Genomic DNA, 25,766 nt, shown 5'->3' with positions numbered 1-25,766 from the left:
CCTGTCCACCACCATCTCCCAGAACTTGCTCAAACTTGCTCATGTCCATCGAGTCAATGACACCATCCAACCATCTCATCCTATGTTGTCCCCTTCTCCTGCCTTCAATCTTTCCCACCATCAGGGTCTTTTCCACTAAGTAAGTTTTTGCACGTCAGGTGGCCAAAATATTGGAGCTTCTGCTTCAGCATCAGTCCTTCCAAAAAATATTCAAGACTTATTTCCTTTAGGATTGATTGGTTAGACCTCTTTGCAGTTCAAAGGACTCTCAAGTGTTTTCTCCAACACCACTGTTCAAATGCATCAATTCCTCAGTGCTGAGCTTTCTTGGTCAGCTCTCACATCTGTACATGACTACTAGAAAAACCATAGCTTTGACTAGACAGAATTTGTCTGCAAAGTAATGCCTCTGCTTTTTAATATGCCATCTAGGTTGGTTATAACTTTTCTTCCAAGGGGCAAGTGTCTTTTAATTTCATGGCTGTAGTCACCATCTGCAGTGATTTTGGAGCTCAAGAAAATAGTCTCTCACTGTTTCCATTGTTTCCCCATCTATTTGACATGAAGTGATGCAGTTGGATGCCATGATCTTCGTTTTTTGAATGTTGAGTTTTAAGCCAGCCTTTTCATCCTCCTCTTTCACTTTCATCACAGGACCTTTAGTTATTCTTAGCTTTCTGCCATAAGGGTGGTGGCATCTGCATATCTGAGGTTTTTGGTATTTCTCCCAGCAATCTTGATTCTAGCTTGTGCTTCATCCAGTCCAGCATTTCTCATGATGTACTCTGCATATAAGTTAAATAAGCAGGGTGACAACATGCAGCCTTGACGTACTCTTTTTCCTATTTGGAACCAGTCTGTTGTTCCCTGTCCAGTTCTAACTGTTGCTTCCTGACCTGCATACAGGTTTCTCAGGAGGCAGGTCTGATGGTCTGGTATTCCCATCTCTTAAAGAATTTTCCACAGTTTATTGTGATCCACACAGTCAAAGGCTTTGGCATAGTCAATAAAGAAGAAATAGATGTTTTTCCAGAACCCTCGTGCTTTTTCTATGATCAAATAGATGTTGGCAATTTGATTTCTGGTACCTCTGCCTTTTCTGACACCAGCTTGAACATCTGGAAGTTCTTGATTCATGTAATATTGAAACGTGGCTTGGAGAATTTTGAGCATTTCTTTGCTAGTATGTGAGATAAATGCAATTGTACGGTAGTTTGAGCATTCTTTGGCGTTGCCTTTCTTTGTGATTGGAATGAAAACTGACCTTTTCGAGTCCTGTGACCACTGCTGAGTTTTCCAAATTTGCTGGTACATTGAGTGCAGCACTCTAACATCATCATCTTTTAGGATTTGAAATAGCTCAGCTGGAATTCCATCACCTCCTCTAACTTTTTTTTGTTGTGATGCTTCCTAAGGCCACTTGACTTTGGAATCCAGGATGTCTGCCCCTAGGTAAGGGATTACACCATCATGATTATCTGGGTCCTTAAGATCTCTTTTGTATAGTTCTTCTGTGTATTCTTGCCTCTTCTTAATATCTTCTGCTTCTCTAAGTCCATATCATTTCTGTCCTATATTGTGCCCATCTTTGCATGAAAAGTTTCCTTGGTGTCTTTAATATTCTTAAAGAGGTCTCTGGTCTTCCCCATTTTATTATTTTTCTCTATTTCTTTACACTGAACACTGAGGAAGGCTTTCTTATCTCTTTTTGCTGTTCTTTGGAACTCTGCATTCAGACGGGTATATCTTTCCTTTTACCTTTGCCTTGGGCTTCTCTTCTTTTCTCAGTTATTTATAAGGCTTCCTCAGACCACCATTTTGCTTTTTGCATTTCTATTTTTTGAGGGGGATGTTCTTGATTGGCACCTCCTGTACAGTGTCACAAATCTCCATCCATAGTTCTTCAGGCACTGTATCAGATTGATCCCTTGAATTTATTTGTCATTTCTGTATAATCGTAAAAGATTTGATTTAGGTCATACCTGAATCATCTAGTGGTTTTAGCTACTTTCTTCAATTTAAGTCTGAATTTGGCCCTAAGGAGTTCATGGTCTGAACCACATCAGCTCCTGGTCCTGTTTTTGCTGACTGCATAGCTTCTCCATCTTTGGCTGCAGAATATAATCAATCTGATTTCAGAATTGAGCATCTGGTGACATCCATGTGTAGAGTTGCCTCTTATGCTCTTGGAAAGGGTGTTTGCTATAACCAGTGTGTTCTCTTGGCAAAACTCTTTTAACCTTTGCCCTGTTTCATTTTGTACTCCAAGGCCAAGTTTGCCTATTACTGCAGGTTTCTCTTGAATTCCTTCTTGTGCATTCTAGTCCTCTCTGATGAAAAGGACATGTATTTCTTTGGCATTAGTTCTAGAAGGTCTTGTATGTCTTCATAGAACCATTCAAGTTCAACATCTTCAGAATAGTGGTTGGGGCATAGACTTGGATTACTGTGATATTGAATGGTTTGCCTTGGAAATAGAGATCATTCTGTCATTTTTGAGATTGCACCCAAGTACTGCATTTTTAGACTTTTTTGTTGACTCTGAGGGCTACTCCATTTCTTCTAAGGAATTCTTGCCGTCAGTAGTAGAATTAAAGGTCATGTGAATTAATTTCACCCATTCCAGTCCATTTTAATTCACTGATTCCTAAAATGTCGATGTTCACTCTTGCCATCTTCTGTTTGGCCACTTTCAATTTAGCTTGACTCATGGATTTAACTTTCTGGGTTCTTATGTAATATTGTTCTTTATTGCCTTGAACTTTATTTCCATCACCAGTCGTATCCATAACTGGGTTTTGTTCTCAGTTTGGTTCCATCTCTTCATTCTTTCTGAAGTTATTTCTTCATTCTTCTCCAGTAACATATTGGGCACCTACCACCCTGGGGAGTTCATCTTTCAGTGTCCTATCTTTTTGCTTTTTGATACTGTCCATGGGGTTCTCAAGGCAAGAATACCAAAGTGATTTGCCATTCTCTTCTCCAGCGGGCCACGTTTTGTCAGAACTCTCCACCATGATCTGTCCATCTTGGGTGGCCCCACATGGCATACCTCCTCGTTTCATTGGTTTAGACAAGGTTGTGGTCCTTGTGATCAGTTTGGCTAGTTTTCTGTGAATATGCTTTCATTCTGTTTGCCCTCTGATAAATAAGGATTAGAGGCTATGGTAGCTTCCTGGTGGGAGAGACTGACTGTGAGGGAAACTGGGTTTTGTTCTGATGGGTGGGGCCATGCTCAGTAAATCTTTAATCCAATTTTCTGTTGATGGGCAGGGCTGTGTTCCCTCTCTGTTTTTTGTCCTGAACCCAAGCTATGCTAGGGGTAATGCAGGTAATGGTGACCTCCTTCAAAATGACTTGTGCATGCACCTTTGTATTCAGTGCCCTGACCCTGTCGCAGGCCACTGTGGACCCTTGCCTCCTCCAGAGACTCCTGGACACTCACAAGTTAGTCTGGCTCAGTCTTGTGGGGACACTGCTCCCTTCTACTGGTACCTGGTGCACACAAGCTTTGTTTGTGCCCTCCAAGAGTCTGTTTCCCCAGTCCTGTGGAGGTTTTATGACCAAATCCCACTGGCCTCCAAAGTCAAATTCCCTGGGGATTCTCAGTCCCTTTGGCAGATCTTCAGGTTTGGGAAATTTGTTGTGGGTCCTAGAACTTTCTTAACAGTGTGAGAGTTTCTTTGGTATAATTGTTCTGCAATTGTGTTATTACTACTTAAAAGTTACAGTTACTACTTAAAAGGTACAGCTAGTATTTAATACTAATTAGTAGTAGTGCTAATATTTTGAAAACCTATAGTTATATTTTTATTTATTTTTTTCATTTATTTTTATTAGTTGGAGGCTAATTACTTTACAATATTGTAGTGGTTTTTCCCATACATTGACATGAATCAGCCATGGATTTACATGTGTTCCCCATCCTGATCCCTCCTCCCATCTCCCTCCCCATCCCATCCCTCTGGGTCTTCCCAGTACACCTAGATGCCCATCAGCAGATGAATGGATAAGAAAACTATGGTACATATACACAATGGAATATTATTCAGCCATTAAAAAGAATACATTTGGATCAATTCTAATGAGATGGATGAAACTCGAGCCCATCATACAGAATGAAGTAGGCCAGAAAGAAAAACACCAATACAGTATACTAATGCATATATATGGAATATAAAAAGATGGTAATGATAACCCTATATGCAGGACAGAAAAAGAGGTATAATTATATTTTTAACTGCTTCTTTCTGTCCTCTGATGTAGTGAAAATCTTTACTGTATCTTTAAATTTTTAGGCTATATTATAACACATTTTATAAGTGTGAGAATTAAATAAGTTAGTACAACAAAATAATTAAACAGATATGACATGTTTAATAAAAATAATTGTGACTTTTTTTTCTATTTGTAGTCTTTATCCTTTTTTTATAGTGTTAAAACTGAACATAGTGTATGGTAAAATTCACTCTAACCTGTAGTTTTCATCTTATCAAACCCAGATTACATTGATTCTTAATGTCAATACAATATGATGGCATAAAAATAAATATCTTTTCAACAAAACTTTTCAGCAAAGAATACTTAGGATTTTACTTAATCACTTTGCTTAGTAGGTTTTTAGACTTGTGGGTATTAGTTCCCAGCTCTCCAAAAATTCCCATTCACTTTATATGTACAGGCTTGTTCTGGTAAACCAGCTGTTTTTCAATTTGTTCCTTTGCATCTCTGAATTCACTATATAGGCTGTCCATGTCCAAAATATTCATGATTTAGAACCATTTTCAAGCACATTGAATGTCATCATAAGATAAAATACTACCAGAGATAATGGCTTTAAAGCACTTAAATAGTTGTGAAATTATGAAATAAAGATTGGAGTCCAATAAAGTTTTAGTGTTAATATAGAAATCATAATGTCCTATTTAACATAGCTGCTCTTTTCTGGTGAGATTTTTTTGTAAACAATCTTAAATCCCAAAAATAAGCAATGTTTTTCCTTTAAATTTTTTTTTTCTCCAACCTACACAGAAGTTCACACAACTCAGGTAGAATAAGTATCTTTTACCAGATTCCCTATAGCCTCTTCAGAGCTCATCAAAAAGTTTTGGAAAAGCATATGAATGTGTCATATTGTAATATTTTTCTCCATTGTCATCTGTCATATATATAAAATTTAGAGAAAGACATTTTTCTTGCTCCATACTTTGAAAATAGGATTTTATGAAAGTCAGTATTATAGCATCTTGTCTATGGCCAGCCCCAGTAATAGTCATCCTGAAGGCACACGTCTCAAGGAGACTGTCTCCTTCCGTTTCTAGAAAGTGAAAAGGCTCATTGAGTACTTCCACACACTTTGAGGAAACTGAAAAGTGACCAAATAATTTCATTATGAATCCTCATTATCACAAGTAAGCAAATCACATCCCTTTTTAGAAGCTTTTTCTACAAGGTGTACAGGATATTTAGTGGGTTAGAGCTGTTCATTTCCTTTTGTAAGGAGTTTATAGGCTGAATGACATTTTCCAAAATTTACATTTGCAGTGTCTATCAAATATGCAGATAGCTAAGCAAAGTCTGTTTTATGTCTAGACAAGGTATCAACAGTCTTTTGTGTCTTCTGAAGTTTAATCAAAATCTTCATGGAAATCAAGAAGACAATTGAAACTTCATTTTTCAAATCAAAATATATAAGATCTAGGGGAAACATTATTTTGTTTCTGTGATTCAACACATCACTTTTTTATCATTAGTAAGATCTGACAGAATCAGCTCTAAACTATAAGGAAGCAAAACATTGGTTATCAAAATTTCCCCTTTTGTCTACCCATAGGGCATTTCAGTTGCAACCTCTGAATTTGAAAAAGTACATCAGGAAAAATGCACCTTTACTCAGATGTACAGACAAATCAAGGGGACGAAGCATAAATGCATGTTTACTCTTTTGGAATACTCAAGCTTATCCCATCATTAATTTCAACTAGACATTGATGCCATTTGAGGGAAGATTAAAAAAAAAAGCTTTTTATATTACAAAAACTTTCCTGTCTCATCTTAGGTTTGTGAGATTCAGCCTCTATACATACGTTCACACTTTTGCCTGGTCACAAATTAATTTCAGCATTTCACACAGTATGCTTTGTTTTTGTTACCTCTATAATCTAATTTCATGTATCTGTAATATAGAATAGTTGTTTAGCCTTCTTTCTCAGTATTGTCATGTTATTATACTATAGCTGTTCTCAGTTTCATAGTGAACTCTTAGAAAACATTGCCCCAATACTAACAATGTTAAAAATTAATTTAGCACAGTCTTGACACAAAATGCAACAGTTAATCCAGACATTTAAGTCAAAGAGGAATTCAGGATCACAAGATACTAAAGTCGCATACTGAGGTTTCATCACTCAGAATGATGCAGTAATGTTTGACTCTATACTAGGAACTGCAAATCAGGGTTTCCAACATCAACAGTCAGGGGAAAGAACAGCAGGAGTCACTGAGGAAAGTGAATATTCAATGCCACAGGCGTTTGATACTAAAAATTAGTGTTGTCTCCAGCCTCTATTTTCTAAACAGTTATATGGATTTTGTACTTTTCTTTCAAACTGAACCTATCTCTGATCTCTGGAATAGTTTCATTGTCTTGGAGAGCATTTTTCCAGGATACCAAATTTTATTGCTAAAACTAAGACATTCCTGAACAAACCTGGATAGGTAGTTACTCTGCCATTGATGCTATATCTGCCACATTACTAGTTGAATGATTATTCAACTTACTTAACTTACTTGATTGATAATTATTCAACTTGATTAACTTACTTAATTGATGATTATTCAACTTACTTACAATAATTCAATGATTATTCAAATTACTTCTCTCTGCTCCAGTTTCTTCATCTGTTAATTAGAAGTAATAATATTACAATGTCATATTGTTTTATAGGACTAAGTGACTACCTTAATAAAATAAATTTGCACTTTTAGAAGAATCTGGTATTTTGAAAGTTGTGTGTCAGCTATCATTATCATCATCATTATTGTTATCACCATCATCATCATCACTGTCAGAAATGTTAAAGATGAAATTTTCTTTCTGCTCACTTCATTTCTTACCCTCACCCCAGTTCTCTAAACTCTTTTTCTTATTTACTGCTTGATTACATCATTTACTTAAAAATATTCTAATTGGCCAGTAATTATTTTTTTATCAACTATACTTTTTAAAAACCTATATCTGCATTTAATTCTCAGCTACTGTATGATACTTACCTTCCACATTTCCTGGTGTTTTTTTTTTTCTGTTTCCTTCATTATTGTAGTTGTGAATCTGGTTCACTAAATGTGATGAAATTAAAAAAATAATAATTCAAATCAAGAAAATCTTACATAACTTAAGCATACAATGCTGTGCTTCTAAAACCAAAGAGATGTTCTGAATAAGTTCTGTTGAGCTCTGAAGACAGTTGGATATGTATGTTTTTGTATGCTTTCACTTGCCAGTGTTTCTCTCGGCAGTTAAAGTCTGAAAATATTGGATTGATTGTTTTTTTTTCAATTTGATATAAATTTGGAAATTACTGCTGAGTTATTTTGGTTAATTTACTATAGAAATCGTAAAAAATGGAGCCATATCGTTCTTTTTACTGTTACTCAACTTTGACCTTCACCCTATTCCACAAAGAAAACCCTTATTTCCTCAAATCATTGAGCCCTTTACTTTGCCAAGTATTTGTGGGGTGACCTTTGTGTTTGATGATCTGTTAGAGCAATGCAAGAAACTTATTTCACAGAGTTCTTGCCACATTTATCAGAAAATAGGGCTTTCATAACCACACTGGCTTCAGTGAAATTCTTGAGTCAGAACGATGCCTTATGCAGATGTGATACATTAATAACAGATCTAGTGCTCCTACACTGGCAAGGAATAAAAAATCAAACTCATTGCAGCTATATTACAAGCACTTCAGAACAAGACATGTTTGAGAGGCAATTTAAAAACCATATTATTATACCTTAGCAAATCTGACTCAACATTAAAATAATACATTTTAATACATAAAGTAAGACAGATTCTTGAAAATTACTGGCCAACAATGAATAATTATTATAGGGTAATTGTTTAAGCAGTGTCTGGAAAATTCAGCTTTCTAAAAATATATAAAAGAGAAAATATCCAGAGGGGTTCAGAATTAATTCATACAGTTTGTGTCCCATCTGGAAACACTTATGAAGTTAAAATGAAAAGCATTTCAAAATCTATTTCTCCATCTTGTTTGCTGACTTACTTTTTGAAAATAAAGTTGGAAATATCAAAATTTACATAAGGTTCTTAGTTGACTCAGATTGAGTTATTTTTATATCATGAGGCAAAAACCACATTTTCCTATTCCATGAATTTGGGCTTTGTTTCATTAAATATACCTATTGGTTTATTTGAGAGTTTTATGTTGACAGAGTTTCACAAAACATCATTGTTTAAGCCATCTTTTTCCTTTGTTGAAATACTTATTCCTTTTGTGGTATTTGAATTACTCAGTAACCCAACAGTGATAGCACAAAGCAGATTCATTGAGATGAAGGTAAAAGGGAAATCAGAAACTTTCTGTAGGCTTTACAAAATATCTGGCATTTCATATGTGAATATAAACTTCATAGAAAGCTGGAAAAACAAGTGTTATTTTCATAAAAATTTCTTTCTAAAATGGAAGAGTCAATGAATTTCCTGGAAGTATGTTCTGATGAATCATTCTGCTTGTAAGATTTTCTCTCGTAGTTCTTCATCATCTTTAAGAGGTTAATTGCCTTGAAGTATTTTTATTCTTTTGTTTATTTTTATTTTTTGTGACTTTTCCAAATGTTTATAGTAGCAAACAGTTTATGGTACACACTCTGTAAAAATATTTATAGAGGTGAAATTAAGTACTTTTGGGCTTTGTTATTTAAACATCATAAGCACAATTGTATAGTAATGAAGGGCTTCTCAAGTGGTCCTAGTGGCAAAGAACCCATCTGCCAATGCAGGAGACTTACGAGATGCAGGTTCAATCTCTGACCTGGGAAGATCTCTTGGAGAAGGGTATGGCAACCCACTCCAGTATTCTTGCCTGGAGAACCCTATGGACTGAGGAGCCTGGCAGTCTATATTCCATAGGGTCACAAAGAGCTGGACACGACCGAGGCAACTTAGCACACACATATAACAATAAAGGTTGAATTCAGGTTCTTAAGTTAAAATCTGTCTCCTCATATGCTATGGACATATTTTGCTCTTAATTTATAATAACCCAAATATTATTAATAATATAAGTAAACTGACAATGTTATAAGAAGAAAGTAGGTAATTCATTAGTTGGTTGCAATAATGTTTGATATCCTTAGGCAAAATAGCATTAACATTTGTTCTTGTTACAGTTATTATTTTTCTGTTCTACACTGTATTATTCATATAAACTTTTAAATGAAGGTTGCTGTCAAGCATGAAAAAAATTAAGAATATTTTTAGATTAACCAAGAACAAAGAAACATTGACTTTCTTACTTTCACATATATTATCTTACTTACCACACAATAACCCAAATCCTCTGTTATCTTATCTCTATATATGTGAGGTTTTGATACTGTGAAGGGTGTGTAGTTGTTCAAGATAACAATTGCAAGATTGGAGTGACAAGGTTAAATCTGCATCTTTTGACTATCAGATTTACTCTGTAGTCCTCTTATTTCCATGTAGAGTTTTGCCTTCATTGTCATAATTGACACCTTGACATATCCGCGTATTTTAAGATATTGTGGTTTAACAGCCTCCTCATTCTCCAGCTCTATTTTTTTTAAATCTCTTACTCAAGATTTTAGAGCAGGTGATTTATGAACCAGAGAGTTCCCTGCTGGTCCAGTGGCTAAGACTCTGCTTCCACTTCAGGGGCAGGGGTTCAATCCTTGGTCAGGGAACTAATATCCCACATTCCTGCATGCTGTATGCCATGTGGTGTGGCCAAAAAATGTCCCAAAGATTGGGCAGCATGATACAACTTTTAGTTTATAATCTAAGGCCATTTCAGAAGAGAGGGATAATTAGAGAGAGATTCATTTATTCAGTTCACATGTTAATTGGGCATCTACTCTAGGATGCAACTTTATAGGACCTGAAGATACATTGGGGATCAGAAGAGATAACAACTTATTCTCTTGGAGTGCAACTTCTAGTAGAGGCCACAGATGATAAACAAATACTAATAAAGTATCTAATATAGGTAAATGTTAAGGGGAAAAATAACGCAGGGAAAGTAATGGAGTCAGTTGGGTAAATGATGTTTGCAATTTTAGATGGGATGATTCAACAAAGCTCTGTGAGAAGGTGACATTTGAATGAAGTAGTGAAGGAGGGTAGTGGATTAAGTCACACAGCTACCTTTTGGGAGAGCATTACAGACCAAGAGAACATCAAGTACAAAGTTTGTGAGGTTGGAATGTGCTGGACATATTCATGGGCCAGAGGAGGCTAACTGGGGTTGAGTAAACTGAACGAAGGGGAGAATAGAAAATGTTCCCACAGAAGCGCAGACTTCTGGGACCTTGTAGATCTTTGTAAAGACTTTGATTTTTACTTTTATCGAAATGGGAGACATTGGATGCTTCCATCAATGAGTCTTATTATCTTACTCACTGATGGAAACATCCAATGTCTCTATCTTGTTGAATAGAGAGGAAAGGGCAATAGATGAAGGTCAAAGTAGGGAATTCATTTAGGAGGCTGTTAAAAAAATTCAGGTGGTTCTAACCAGTGTGGTACAATTAAGATGACTGGCAGCTGTTAGATAGAAGACAGGATCTACAAGATTTCTTGATGGATTAAGAGTAATTTGTATGTTTGTGTGTGTGTAAAAGGAATCAGTATGACTCGTAAGTTTTTGGCTGGAACACTTCAAAGAATGAAGTGTTGCTATTTACTGAAATGAGCAAAACAGAGGGAAATGTAGATTTGGGAGTGAGAGTGGAGGGAGAAACAGGATAAGGGACTCAGTTTTGAATGTAATATTTGATATTGATCCTTTTTAAATTCCAATGGAGACTAAATGGAAGCTAAAGCTATACTGATGTAAGAGGGTCCAGCTCCTAGGATATTTGATAATTAGTCTAAATAACCATTCAAAAGCAAATATTAAGCATTTTTTATGTGTCATGTCCAATACTGAGTGCTGGGATATAATAATAACATATAGGCTTAAAAAGATCTTAAGTCACATAATGAGATGTAGTTCATGTCAAAGGTGATTTGAGTTATATAGTATTTACAAACACGAAACCTTGGAAATAAGAATACTTGATCTGTTATAGCATTGTTAAAGCTATACTAGGAGTTTTAGTCAATTGACCATCCTCTTGAAGAAGGGTTGGTTTTTTTCATGGTTTGGTCTCCTGAAAGTTCTGTTATGACAGACTATTATAAAGAAAGCTAAACTCATAGATCTTGTTCACATTTAATGCCCGTTGTTCTTTCTTTTTCATCTTACTGATAAAATTCACGTGGTGAGTTGCATTCAATCACAGTATAGTATATATAAGGTTGTTGATGTTTATGTTTTCTGAGCTACACAGTATTACCTGAAAGATGATTATTAATTAATTGCTAGACTTTTTGTTCTTCATTTGAGTGTTATGTCCTTTTTGTACTGTTGTTTTGACATTTGGTAGTCTTCTCTTAGTAACTCTGCATGAGGTTTTTGGAAGACCTGCGAAGGCATGGAGTATAGTATATATACATTTCTAATAATGCAACTACCCAGAAGAGGCAGAAGTTATTTGGTTTCTTTTTTTCTTTTCTTTTTTTTTTTTTAAGTTTTATAGGTCTTTAGGATACATTTGAGAATGTATTATATGTGCCATTATGAAAGACTGCTGCGCTGAATGTCGGTGCTTGATATTCAATTACAGCATCTTTCCTTCAAGTCAAAGAAGAGAGCAAATAGCCCTCTGTTCAGGGAACCAGTAGCACTAACCACTCTCCAATAGTGACAGTAATTTCAGCTGTCAGAGACCAACATAGTCTGTGTCCCCTGGAGAAAAAAGCAGTTAAAGCAAAATTTCATGTGGTTTTCTTTCATGATTTGAGCTCCTTCTGAGAAATACATCGAGAGTTATGCAGGAATATATCAAAACTGTTTCACTGACAGTGTCCTAGCAGAGTTCTTTATCAGATAACAACTGTGAAGTTGTATCTGGCGGCATGTGAAGTGCTGTGATTCAGGTTACAGCATGGTGGCTCACTTGTAAGGAGAATTTCCACATTCAGAATAATCTTTGTATGAAGCTTCCATAAAACATAAAAGGACAAATCTGGATAAAATAAAAAATTAAAAAAAAAACTATACATGTGTGTGTGTGTGTATATATATATATATATATATATATATATATATATATTTCTAAGGTGAACTAGCAATGTGGGAGACAACTAAATGTAAATAGTAACTCCATCCTAAAACAAAAATCAATGTGTGTGATCTCTACAGTTGAAAAGATGTCAATTAGAAACACATCTCTTTGTTTTCAACTAAAAAGTTTCCTATGCACGTTATTCTTTTTTCTACTTATGCATAGATCTATAAGAATCATGGATTTTTAATGCAATTGGATTGTGTCTTTTAAAAGAAAATATTCCCTAGCAAGAGTTGTTTAAAAAAATTGTAAAAAAGCAACATGGTGTAGAAAAATGAAAAACTTTACCTTGAAATCTTTGGCCAGAACTGAGTTGTTTTGCTTCAACTATTTATATGCTGAAAATGAACATATCTAAGAAAGGTGTGAACAGTACTGACAAACTGATTTACACCTCAGAGAAAAGATAAAATGCTTTAACTGTGGACTAGGAAAAAATAAATAATTCAGTCATCTTACTCTCATTGTTTGTGGGGAGGATATTTAGTACCTTTTTAAAATCATGTTTCATGAATCCAGGCCCTTATAAAACTTTGTAATTGGTTATGCATAACTGGAACTTATGTATTTTCTGTTGTGTTTCCAGCATAGCGATGCTGTCCATGACCTTCTTCTGGATGTGATCACCTGGGTTGGAATTTTGCTGTCCCTTGTGTGTCTCCTGATTTGCATCTTCACGTTTTGCTTTTTCCGTGGGCTCCAGAGTGACCGTAACACCATCCATAAGAACCTCTGCATCAGCCTTTTTGTAGCAGAACTGCTCTTCTTGATTGGGATCAACAGAACAGATCAACCAGTAAGCAACTTATGTTGTTATTAGAAAACAATTTCTCCATTTGTAGCTTTCCAATACTCAAAATATTCTTGTTTGAAAGTATCCTCTCTTCCAATTGTCTTAGTTATTGATTTTCATATCTTATTCAGTTTTCCATTTTTCATGTCAGGGATTCTTTAATATCCACAAATCAATCAATGTAATACACCACATTAACAAATTGAAAAATAAAAACCATATGATTATCTCAATAGATGCAGAAAAAGCCTTCAACAAAATTCAACATCCATTTATGATAAAAACTCTCGAGAAAACAGGAAGAGAAGGATCATGTCAATTCATAAAGAAGTATTGAATATATGGATGTATGAATGTACATTTCTTGAGAAATTCTGTTCATAAATTTGCCTTTCTAAAGAATCATGTTTCTTTATTAGTCTTTATTTTTCAATCACAGAGCTGAATATTGAGGAGAGTTAAGTCATTAGGGAATGGAGGAGTATCTTTTCTAACATGTATTTGTGGTTCTTTTCATAATACACTTTTTAAAGACAATGGGAATTATGTTGAAAATTGCATGTCTAACATGGCTTTTCTAATTGACTTATTTTGGAAATTAGTTCAAACTGTATATTGTTTTTATAATTTATATTCTCGTCCCAAATTTTGTTTTACACTTTTTATTTTTTCAAGTTCTGTTTACATTTTAATGCTAACTTCATACTTTATTACTAATGACATTTAGCTATGTCAGGAAAGGAAGGGAAGGAGGGAGAGGAGGAGGTAGGAAGGAAGGGTGGAAAAGAAAGAAAAGAGTATAGTAGAAGGAATAGTACCATCCAACTCTTCTTGATAAAAACCAAACAGAAAATATGATCAACAGATAATATCTAATATATCAAACAAACTTTATGCCCACTTGTAACTTTTGTGAGACTCTTTCTATGTCCTTGAGATTCATGAAAATAGCACATTTGTTCTTGTGATTAAAGCTACAAATGAAAACTTTCATTTTTTTAGAAGACTTGTAGGCATAATAAATAATTCATTCACTTAATGCTGTTCTCTGGTATGAGTCCATATGTATAGTCTTTACAATGAAAAAGCGGTTGGATTCATGTTTGTGATTACACATTCATGATTAATTAAAGGGTGCAGTCACAGTGATTATACTTTTAATTGGTTATCATATACAAATGTGATAATTTTTCCAAGAAATGCATATAGATGAATAAGCAATCAAAGTGCACATTTTTTTCTCCAAAAAGTACTTTCTGATAACAAAAGTTAATAGTTGAAGCCCTAACTCTAAAAATCAAGAAACTGTGATATTTCCCAAGAAGAAATCATTTCATTCTCTTTTTAACCTGCAATTCAACTGCTCTTTGAGTTTTCCTTTCATTTAGAAACCTTCTTCTTATTTTTGCTTCCTGATGATACATCTGGTATGATAAACTTCTCCAAATTTTGCAGACGGCACAAAACTAATTTCTGACAGTAGCATGAAGACAATGATTGATATGCAACTTGGATAAGCGCAGCTCAGCTCAACTGTCTTTGTGCTTGTTGTTGGATATGTGTCGTCTTCCTGCATCTTATATGGCAGTTAGGCTTTGCCTTCTCTCTCTGTGGGCCTCCCTGGCGGCTTAGACATTAGGGAATCTGCCGGCAATGCTGGGGACCTGGGCTCAATTCCTGGATTGGGAAGATCCCCTGGAGAAGGGAATGGCAACCCACTCCAGTATTCTTGCCTGGAAAATCCCATTGGCAGAGGAGCCTGGTGGGCTTCTAAAGTCCATGGGGTTGCAAAGTGTCAGACACGACTGAGTGACTTTCACTTCCCTTTTCTCTCTCTAGCTCCTTTGGTGCCTGACTTCCTTATCACCCCTACATCATCATCTCTCTAACCCAAGGATATAGACCTGCCCGTTGCCTCATTTCTCAAGGATCATACTCATCATTGAATCCATACTAATCAGATCATTTGTATGAATTTGTTGCCTTTTTTCTAATAGGAACCACAGATTTTACTTAGGACTCATAAGAAATAAAGACTTCCCCTCCAGAAGAGTGAGAATTTCAGTAACTGACATAAGAAAATTAATATATGGTCAGCTGAAATTTGTAGTACCTTAGAAAATATGACAGAACAAGGGCCAGCTGCCTTTTTTGACCAAGCTTGTGTAGACCAGCATTTAGTAAAATAAAACAAAAAAGTAAAAAAATTAAAGCACTTACGGAACATTTATTTTTACCATATCTACTTTTACATCTTTGCAGTACAAACTTCGCAATTTTAGCTTAAATCCTTTCTTAAACAAGGCAAGGAAGAAATAAACCATAAATAATAAGAAGTAATAATCTCATAAAATATTTTAAGTATTATATTTTTATTTTGAGCTATTTTTCTCCTTGGTTTAATGTTTCTCCTTCATTTGCATTGAAGAATTTAGTATGTTAATAAATACAGGATTGTTTATACAGGATCAAGAAAAAATTTGTGAGATCTATTTTAAAACCTTTAGGCTAATCTCCAGTATAATTATCAAAAGGATCTTCTTAGAATCTTTTCTTACACGTTATACTTTTTTCTTATTATAATGCTCTACTTTCATCCATGCATATTATTAATAAAATGTTAAATATGGCAAATAGATGGAGAATCGGGGGGAACAGTGACAGACTTTATTTTGAGGGGCTCCAAAGTCACTGCAGATGGTGACTGCAGCTATGACATTAAAAGATGCTTGCTCCTTGTAAGAAAGTTATAACCAACCTAGACAGCATACTAAAAAGCAGAGACATTACTTTACCAGCAAAAGTCTGTCTAGTCAAAGCTATGGTTTTTCCAGTAGTCATGTATGTATGTGATAATTGGATTATAAAGAAAGCCGAGCACCAAAGAATTGATGCTTTTGAACTGTGGTGTTGGAGAACATTCTTGAGAGTCCCTTGGACTGCAAGGAGATCCAACCAGTCCATCCTAAAGGAGATCAGTCCTGGGTGTTCATTGGAAGGACTGATGCTGAAGTTGAAACTCAATTACTTTGGCCACCTGATGTGAAAAATTGGCTCATTTGAAAAAGACCGTGATGCTGGGAAAGATTGAAGGCAAGAGGAGAAGGGGACGACAGAGGGTGAGATGGTTAGATGGCATCACTGACTCAATGGACATGAGTTTGAGTAAACTCCGTGAGTTGGTGATGGACAGGGAGGCCTGACGTGCTGCAGTCCATGGAGTCGCAAAGAGTCGGACACGACTGCGTGACTGAACTGAACTGAACTGATGATAATTTTTAAATATAGGTTATATTTGATTAGATTTTAATATATAAATTTTATGAAACATGTCTCAGTTCTTTTGCAGACCTATTTTATTACTGTAGTCTTGATAAATATTTAGTTTAACTTTATGGCAATTGGAATTTCATTTGATAGTTATCTGACTGACTCATGTGTTCCTTTCCCTAGATTGCCTGTGCAGTTTTTGCTGCCCTATTACATTTCTTCTTCTTGGCTGCCTTCACCTGGATGTTCCTGGAGGGAGTGCAGCTCTATATCATGCTGGTGGAGGTGTTTGAGAGTGAACATTCACGAAGGAAATACTTCTACCTGGTCGGCTATGGGATGCCTGCCCTCATTGTGGCTGTGTCAGCTGCTGTGGACTATAGGAGTTATGGAACTGACAAAGTGTGAGTTTATGTTTTCTTTCCTTTTTTCCCTCTTTTTAAATCTAGTTGAAATTGAAACTTTGAAATTTCTCAGAAGCCAAGATCTTTATAACACCGTACAGCAATAAATGACAGAACCATAGAAGCAAATGAGGATAATTCAATTCATGGGTTTTACTTTTGTTATGATGTAAAAAGAGATAATATTCTGAGATTCCACATCTACATCACAACCTTGAGTAATTGTAAGGGGACAGTACTTTTAATATCTTTAAGAGTATTGAGACTTTTGTCAAATCAAGAATTAGCTATGTTAAAGATGTATATTCAGAGGAGAATGTAGTCTCTGACATTAAAACTTTGTCTCCTTCCTGACATATCAATTCTAGTCACTAGAAAGTAACTTATACCGTTAATAGAAAGGTTGACTTATAGGATCAGGGGCAACTTGTGGTTTCCCTTTTTTCCTTGGGTAGCTACTGGGGTCTAGTGATGATCTATTTTCAACATACCTTCAAACTGGCAAGACATACCCAGAGAGATGTTAAGCATACTTATGGAAAGAAGTTCAGTGAAAAAATTCCTGTAATTCACATCATTATAGTAACTGGGATCCTGAGAATTAATTAGTTTCTATAGAAGAAAGTTTAGAAAGAACAACAAGATAGATCTCTGGTGAATACTCACATTTAAGACATAGATTGAGGAAGGAAAATAAAAATAAAGAAGGAAAAGAGGTGAAAGAATAAAGCCTTTGAACTATGGAGAAAGTGCGAAAAAAGTTTCAAAGTGGTTCTTTATGTCCAAGATAATGCAAATAGGCTAAGCATGGAGGAAAACTCATTTGTCCTATTTTGATAAAGTGCTAGAAACAGAAGCCAAATTGGAAGATGTAAAGAGATAAATCACTGGCAATAGACTCTTCATGTGGTATCTACAGCTTGTAAACATTTGATTAAGAAATAGTGCAAATATTAATTTATTATAGCAGTGACGAAGAAGAATTTTTAATAGTGAAGCTGCAAGAACGTCTAGGGTATGAAGAATCAAGTTGGGAAGAGGAGATTAGTAGAGAGAAAGTATCTTATGCCTCATTTGTATTCAACATATATAGGCTGAATGAAAAGGAAAGGTCCTAGGGGGATAGAAAAGCATAGATTAGACATAAGATGAGAAAAACCTTGATTCAGTACTGAAAGTGGCCTTAGAATTCACCTAGTCTAAGGCATTAATTTTACAGATGAAAAAATCAGGAGTCAGGTAAATTGCCTTGCACATGATGATAGAGGTAGACAGTGGCAGACATGTAATGAAATAAGTCAGGTTTATTTCCACTAAAACTAGGATGTTTTTGAAATAGTCAGATGACCCCTGTCTTCTGAGGTGTGAAGAAAATAACAGATAAGATAAATTTGGAAGTGGGGGAACTTTTCCATCAAGTAGGAGATGCTGATCTTTTCTGAATGAATAGGTGAGGTCATGTTGAAAAGACAGGAGATTTGAAAAGCTTTGAAATGAGCACTATGGAAAATGTGTTAAGGAGCCAATTAGATATTAATAAAAAGATTTCCAAGCAATAGTGAAGGCTCAGATGAGGTTAGATAACATCAATTTATACAGAAGTTAATAAGCCAAATTTCATGACTGTCCACGAGCAGTCAGCAGCCTGAATATGCTAGCAATAAAGCAGCTCATTTCCCAGAAGAGAAGATTCAGGAGGGAATGACAAGAGGACTCCACAGTTACAAGGGGCATAGTTAAAATAGAATATGCTTTGCTGTAGAAGCACCAACAGTTATTTAAAAGAAGACCATATCACTTCCATTGAATTTTTTTTATTGAGAACAGTGACAGGCTACATAAAACCATTTGCCTACTATTGCTAGTAGTAATTATTTTTTAATTTAAACCTTGTGAATTGTAGTCAAATCTAAGGTTATTTTGTGTATCTCGTTGGCAATCATGGACCATATTAGGATTAGATAAAAATATTGTCTATATTTTGCTGTAAAGACATTTTAGGGGAGGGAGATTAGATAGATGATAGAATTTAATTTAAAATCTTTTATTGATAATTTACATGCCATAAAGTTCACTCTTTTAAAGAATATGCTTCCATTGTTTTTAGTATATCCAATGTTAGGCATCCATCACCACTATCTAATTTTAGAATATTTTTATCCTTTCTAAAATAAACCCATTAGCAGACACTGCCCTTAAATCATAGGATTTTATGTTTTAATTAATGTTTGCCCTCTAATATATTAAACTGACTGACGTAGTTATTTGTGACCTTATCCACTTAGAATATTGTCCTTATGTAGGTTCAATTTTGCTCTCTTGCAGTTTGACTTACTTTTATTTTTGTTCTGTGTTCTTTTTTCTCTTTAAATATTTGCAAATTTTCCTATTACTAAACTGACAATTTGTTTGCTTTATGTTTTAGTCTTTTATTTTGAAAGAGATGTCATTTTCTACATAGCAAGAATCTATCTTTTCTTAGAATCAATACTATATATTCTCTTGTGACTTTGTTAAAGCCTTGGCTATCATTGCTTTAATTTCCTGCACCATACCTGGAAGCTCTCATTTACTGACATTATTACTTTGTAAGAATAGAGGCTAATTTATTTCCCAGGCGCTGATTTGAAACAAGCCTTAATGATAATTCAGTTTCACCATTATGATTTTCCCCAAAACAAGGAGAAGCAAAACAGATACAGATAAAATAAAGGATAAATGAAAGAAGTCTAGAAAAGGATAGGGAAAATTGCACTAAAACTCTATCACAGGTGGGCACAGAGCAGTTAGTGTCTCATTTTTGTATTTTCAATAAATTGTCCAGAGAGAGACCTTCAAAATACATGGAAAAAATGTTTGACTTTTTCCTTTGGGACTTCTTCCAGCCCAGTGTCTATAGAGTTCTGATTTGCTCATTGAGGAAGCACGTGTTGAAAAAGAAATTTTATTTAGTCATTTGTATGTACTTGATAAGCTGAATCCAGGCATCACCAACTCGATGGGCATGAGTTTGAGTAAACTCCAGGAGTTGGTGATGGACAGGGAGGCCTGGCGTGCTGCGATTCATGGGGTTGCAAAGAGTCGGACACGACTGAGTGACTGAACTGAACTGAACTGAACTGATAAGCTGAAATGAACAGACCATGTCTTTGTAGGGAGTTTAATCAAGATATTGTTTAAAAATATATATAAGCAAAGAATTTTTATATAACTAGAAGAATTTCTGTATATAGAATTATGTATCTTTTTACTTATTATTAAATTTGTCTTTGTTGTCTGATTTCTGTTACTATTGCTTATCTCTTTTATTTCTAATGTGATTTCCTTCTTCCTGCTCATCATACTTAAGTGTTTATTTGGGGTTTTTTTTTGCCACTGTTACCTCCTTATGTGATACATTGATGTTTTTAATACAAATATGTAAGTCCACGGTCATAATAAACAGCAATTAGCCAGAATTCAAAGACATATTGTCACACATTATTTTGTAAATTGTTATTAAACTTGATACAGTAAAATTTTTGTCTTAAAAGTCTATTTTACTTATTTTTGGAATTTTATTATCATACATTTTTACTTGTTAGCCTCAACTGCTTGATTACATCTAGAATAAAACCATTGAATATATATTACAGTATTCCAAATAACAGGCTTCTCTTTCTTTTCTTCTCATCTTACTGTTCTTAACGTCTTTTATTATAGTAAAAATGAGGTTTTATTTCTGAAACCTTTAATATTAATAGTGTACATTTCTAAAAAGTACAGAATCATATCAATGGTAGGAGATAAAATTAGAGGCAAAATTGTTTTTGTAGGTTAAGTAAATGTTATTTTGATACAGATAGAGGTAACTATCATATTCCATCTGGCTGATGGATTATGATGTGTTTTTCTATGAAATGTTATTAGGGTTGTTGAATTGATTATTATGTACAAAACACATACTGACACACAAGGCATACATAATTTGATTTTGAGAAGTTGCTTAGTTTGCCATCAGTTTGCAAAGTTTATAAGAGAATCTCATTATTTCATGATAGTGTTTAATGAAATCTTTTCATCTGTGTTGACATTATTCTTGAGACAACTTGCTTAGAATTACATTTAGGCACAATTATAAGATACTTAAAATCAAATTAAAATTTCAATACAACTGTTAAAATAAAAACCTCAGCTAGTAGACCACAGGTCTAAATTGTACTGACTATGGGATTTTTTTTCCATTTTCTCTCTTCTTTTATAATTTCCTTTAGTCTCTCTTATACTATTATTTGGGGCTTCCCCGGTGACTCAGCAGTAAAGAATCCACCTGCAATGCAGGAGATGCAGGAGTCGCCAGTTTGATCCCTGATTCGGGAAGGTCCCCTGGAAGAGGACATGGCAACCACTCCAGCATTCTTGCCTGGAGAATCCATGGACAGAGAAGCCTGGCGGGCTACAGTTCATAGGATCGCACAGTGTCAGACACGACTAAAGTGACTTAGCACGCAGTCATGCATGCATGCTATTATTTATATAGATATTCAGTGAGGCCATTGGGTATGATTCTGTCAAAAGATAAAAAGTCTGGCATTGACTTAATAATTCAAACAGAACTGATGTGGAAATTCTGTGATAAATAGTTTGATTTTATGACCTGAAACTAATCAATTCCTGTAAACTTTATTTACCTCTGCATTACCTCCCCAAATGTAAACTGTTTGAACAATTAATTTTTATTCAAAGGAAAAAATGCAGTTATATTTTATAGCGCTTTCCTTGAAATCTAAGTTTAGGGCAGTAAAAGCAGTGGTTAAAGTGATGGGTAGATTGAAAAAGGGCTGGAAGGAAGTAGGTTCCAATAGGAGGAGGAGGGAGAGTGCTGGGAAGTAGTAAACCTCAGAGAGTAGCCCAGGAATTAAAGTGCGAGTTCAAAAATTAGTAAGGGGTTTCTGAAAGACGTTGATTAGGTCATGAACATTTATAATGGACCAGGACATCCTTGAGTTCTTGAAGTATAACTGAGCTCTTAAAGATAATTGAAATCAATTTTATGATCTGAAAATTATTATAAATCATCTATTAAGTCTTAGATTTGTCTTCCTAGTGAGCTTAACAACAGCTCTAAAAAGCATAGTCTCTCCTCTGCTAGTTAAAATCCCCCTCCAGTTTCTTTATTTCAGTTTCATTCTCTAACCTGCATAATCATTTGGATAGAAAACTGATTATTGATTTTTAAAATACTGGATTATATTATCATTCAAGAAGGAAGTCAGCCAAGGAACATTATACTTGATAGTATCTGAAAGTTATATGCATAGGTTTATTCAATACATTTACAATGTCTAAGCACTTCATCCTACTGATAGAACATTATATATTCATCTGAAATATTTCTCTAATCATATTATTATATATAAAATATTCCTACTTGTAATATTGCATTAGCATGAAGCATTTACCTTATTGAATATGTTGTCAGCAGGCATGTTTGACTTTAAGTTGGCTGGTGGAAATAATATAGATAATGAAGAAGTATTTATCATCGATGTATATCAAGCTAATCATTCAAGATGTATGTGAGAAGTGCTCTGTATGTTATATGTTATGTTGTTAAAGCCAAGAGCATATTTTATGTATGAATTACAGAGATTGAGGGCTTATTGTATCATCATTTCGTCACCCAGGAACCTGTGCTGAGCATGAGATTATCACTGTATGCAGTATATAAGAATTTAGGGTTCAGCATATTTTTTTTTTTTTTGGTAAGATTTAGCTATATCACAGAACATCAAGACTACTGTCTTGTTATTTAGAAAATATGACTGATGTCAAATGTAAGACTTAACTTCTTACTGGAACCAAAGAAGTATAATAGCTTATCAAGTGATCACTTTATAATTGCAAAGATCTAATATTTTTACATGGGCAATTTGTGATTTATGTGCAACATATACATTTCTCATCTAATCATTTAAAATTTATAATTGTCAACAAAACTTAGATTTTATTATTTTATATCTTGTGTATTTATTCTTTTTGAGAAACACTAGGTTAAGGAACTTTGGAGTCAGGTAGACTAGGATCAAATTCAGGCTCAACTAATTATGAGCAGTGTGGCTGTGAGCAAGTCAGTTTCACTTTCTAATTTGTAATATGAGGGTTATTATATAAGTACCTTGTGAAACTACTGCCGTATTTGAAATTGTGTGTATGAGTAAATACATATGTGTATGTATGTGTGGGCATATATATGTATAAATATTTAACTATGTGTACATGTGGACTTCCGTGGTGACTCAGTGGTAAAGAATTTGCCTGCCAATTCAAGAGATGCAAATTTGATCCCTAGGTCAAGAGGTTCCCCTGGAGAAGGAAATGGAAACCCAGGAAATGGATTTCCCTGGGAAATCCCATGGACAGAATAACCTGGCAGGCTGCAATCCATGGGGTCAGTAGGCTTAGACCTAGATTTATGCTTGAAGTATTTATCTGTCCTTTTTTCTCTTCTTTCCTTTCTTCCCTCAATTCTCTTTATTCCTTCTTTTCTCTCTCAATCTTGACAGATATATGTAGTACAAATATACAGAGATCTGTATATGTTACAGAGAAAAGACAAATATGTAGTTTACAAACTTTCATAAACAATCTGATATGATGAGACCATGTAAATTTCAGGATCTACCAGTAGTGAAGATTGTTTACTGGTTACATTTAATACTCATCAAAGACAGTTTTGCCTGTGATTTAGAGTGTGCAGAATATGAAGCAAATACCATTGTTAATTTACATTACTTCAAAAAAATGGTTCATAGTTAGATGTCTACTTTGATAAGAGTGAGTAAACAGGCAAAAAAATACAGTGCACCATGGCCTCTTAATTAAATGGCACTATATTAAACATGATAACTTTGAATAAGGAACTGCACTGATGCAGTGTTTCTAGTATCTAAAAGCATTATAAGTCATATGTTTTTGGTAACATTTATATATATTGGGCAATTGGTTTTGCCATTTTTCTAAACACAGAATCATTCATGCCTTTGTGTGTGTGTGTGTTTATTAATTTATTTTTTATTGAAGGATAATCGCTCTACAGAATTTTGCTGTTTTCTATTAAACCTCAACATGAATCAGCCATAGGTATAAATATATCCCTCCCCCCTTTTGGAACTCCTTCCCATGTCCCTCCCCATTCCACCCCTCTAGGTTTTTACAGAGTTTGAGTTTCCTGAGCCATACAGCAAATTCCCAAATTCCCGTTGGCTATCTATTTCACATATGGTCATGTAAGTTTCCATGTTAGGCTCTCCATACGTCTCACGCTCTCCTCCCCTCTCCCGCTGCCCAGTGTCCATAAGTCTATTCTCTATGTCTGTTTCTCCATTGTTGCCCTGAAAATAAATTCTTCAGTACCATTTTTTCTAGTGAAAGAAGGGCTTCCCACATAGCTCAGTTGGTAATGAATCCGCCTGCGATGCAGGAGACCCTGTTCGATCCCTGGGTTGGGAAAATCCCCTGGAGAAGGGAAAAGCTACCCACTTCAGTATTCTGGCCTGGAGAATTCCATGGACTGTACAGTCCGTGGGGTTGCAAAGGGTGAAAGAAAAATAGTGAGGAGTATTTTAGTAGAAGAGAATTAGCTTTAGAAGTATGGTTTTCTCTGGTCTTGTTTTGAGAAATGAATTTCATTATTTTTATTTTTCTGTTTTCTGAGCAAACTTTAAGGTAGTACTTGCTGGATTGATAATTGATATTTTTATGTGAGACTGATCCAGATATCAGTACCTTTATTATCATCTAATTTGCAAGTGTTTCTTATATTTAGGAAGAAGACAGTTCTAGAAGAGAATGATAATTTAGCCATGTAAATTGGCATTACTTCTTTAGCACCAATAAACTTGAATTAATGCAGTAAGACTTTTTCAAATATTTAACAATATATGCTGATTTTATATTTTTTTTAAATTGCTACAAAAAAATTTTGATGACATCTTTGTATAGGTATGTGGGAGGAAAAGTCAAAGTTTATGGTTTGTGACAAGTTCTCTTTTGAATTACAGGATGTATCTGGTCTTACAAGGTTTTCCAAACTTGAGTCAAATAAGCATGTTGTGTCATCAGAATACACTTGCTCTTTCAACAGCAGGTTATCTCTCTTGTTGCAGTACTGCTATAAACCTAATTTATAGATTATATATAAATGACAGAAGTTCATTAGAAAAGAATTGATATAATCTTAAAAATTAAACAACAGTCGCTTCCTGGTGGCTCAGATGGTAAAGAATCTGCCTGCAGTGTAGAAGACCTGGGTTCATTCCCTGGCTTGGGAAGATCCCCTGGAGGAAGTCATGGCAACCCACTCCAGTATTCTTCCCTAGAGAATCCCCATGGACGAAGGAGCCTAGTTGGCTACAGTCCATGGGGTCACAAAGAGTTGGACATGATTGAGTGACTAAGCACAAAATTACCAATTTCACGAATTAAATGATGCTTAGTGAATAAAGGAAATTTTCAGATAAATCATATTTTTCAGTGGCAGATCTGTTTGGTCATTTGCAAACTAGACTTTATTGTGTTTAGTGCAATAAGTTGTTCCTTTAACATTTGTCTTCCCTTAATTAGTGGTTTTGCATTATATCTAAGTGACATTGAATTGTCTAGACTTGTGGAATATTGTGAGGTGGATTGTATGTGCCCAGGCATGTAAAAACACCCACATGGTACAGTTGGCCCTCCAGATCCATGGGTTCAGCATCTGTGAATACAGAAGACCAGCTGTAAGGGACCTGAGCATCTGTAGATTGGGGGTTTGGGGTCCTAGAACCAATTCCATGGATACTGAGAGATATCTGTATTCTCCCTGATCTTAAAGCTAGGGT

General features: G+C 35.0%; 1 protein-coding gene across 5 annotated transcripts in view; it reads left to right on the top strand.

Moving 5' to 3' along the window:
- Window positions 1–25,766, top strand: part of ADGRL3 (adhesion G protein-coupled receptor L3) — a 938,528-nt gene that overhangs the window by 819,313 nt on the left and 93,449 nt on the right. For all 5 annotated transcript variants that reach the window (XM_065913896.1, XM_065913892.1, XM_065913894.1 and 2 more), the window contains 2 exons: window positions 13,025–13,234; window positions 16,685–16,905. In XM_065913896.1, coding sequence (XP_065769968.1) covers window positions 13,025–13,234; window positions 16,685–16,905 — 431 coding nt within the window. The remainder of the gene's footprint in view (window positions 1–13,024; window positions 13,235–16,684; window positions 16,906–25,766) is intronic.

The sequence above is a fragment of the Muntiacus reevesi genome, chromosome 22 (assembly GCF_963930625.1).
Source record: "Muntiacus reevesi chromosome 22, mMunRee1.1, whole genome shotgun sequence".
NCBI lineage: Eukaryota > Metazoa > Chordata > Mammalia > Artiodactyla > Cervidae > Muntiacus > Muntiacus reevesi.
Note: the sequence above shows the minus strand (reverse complement) of the source record. Positions and strands in the feature narration are given on the sequence as shown.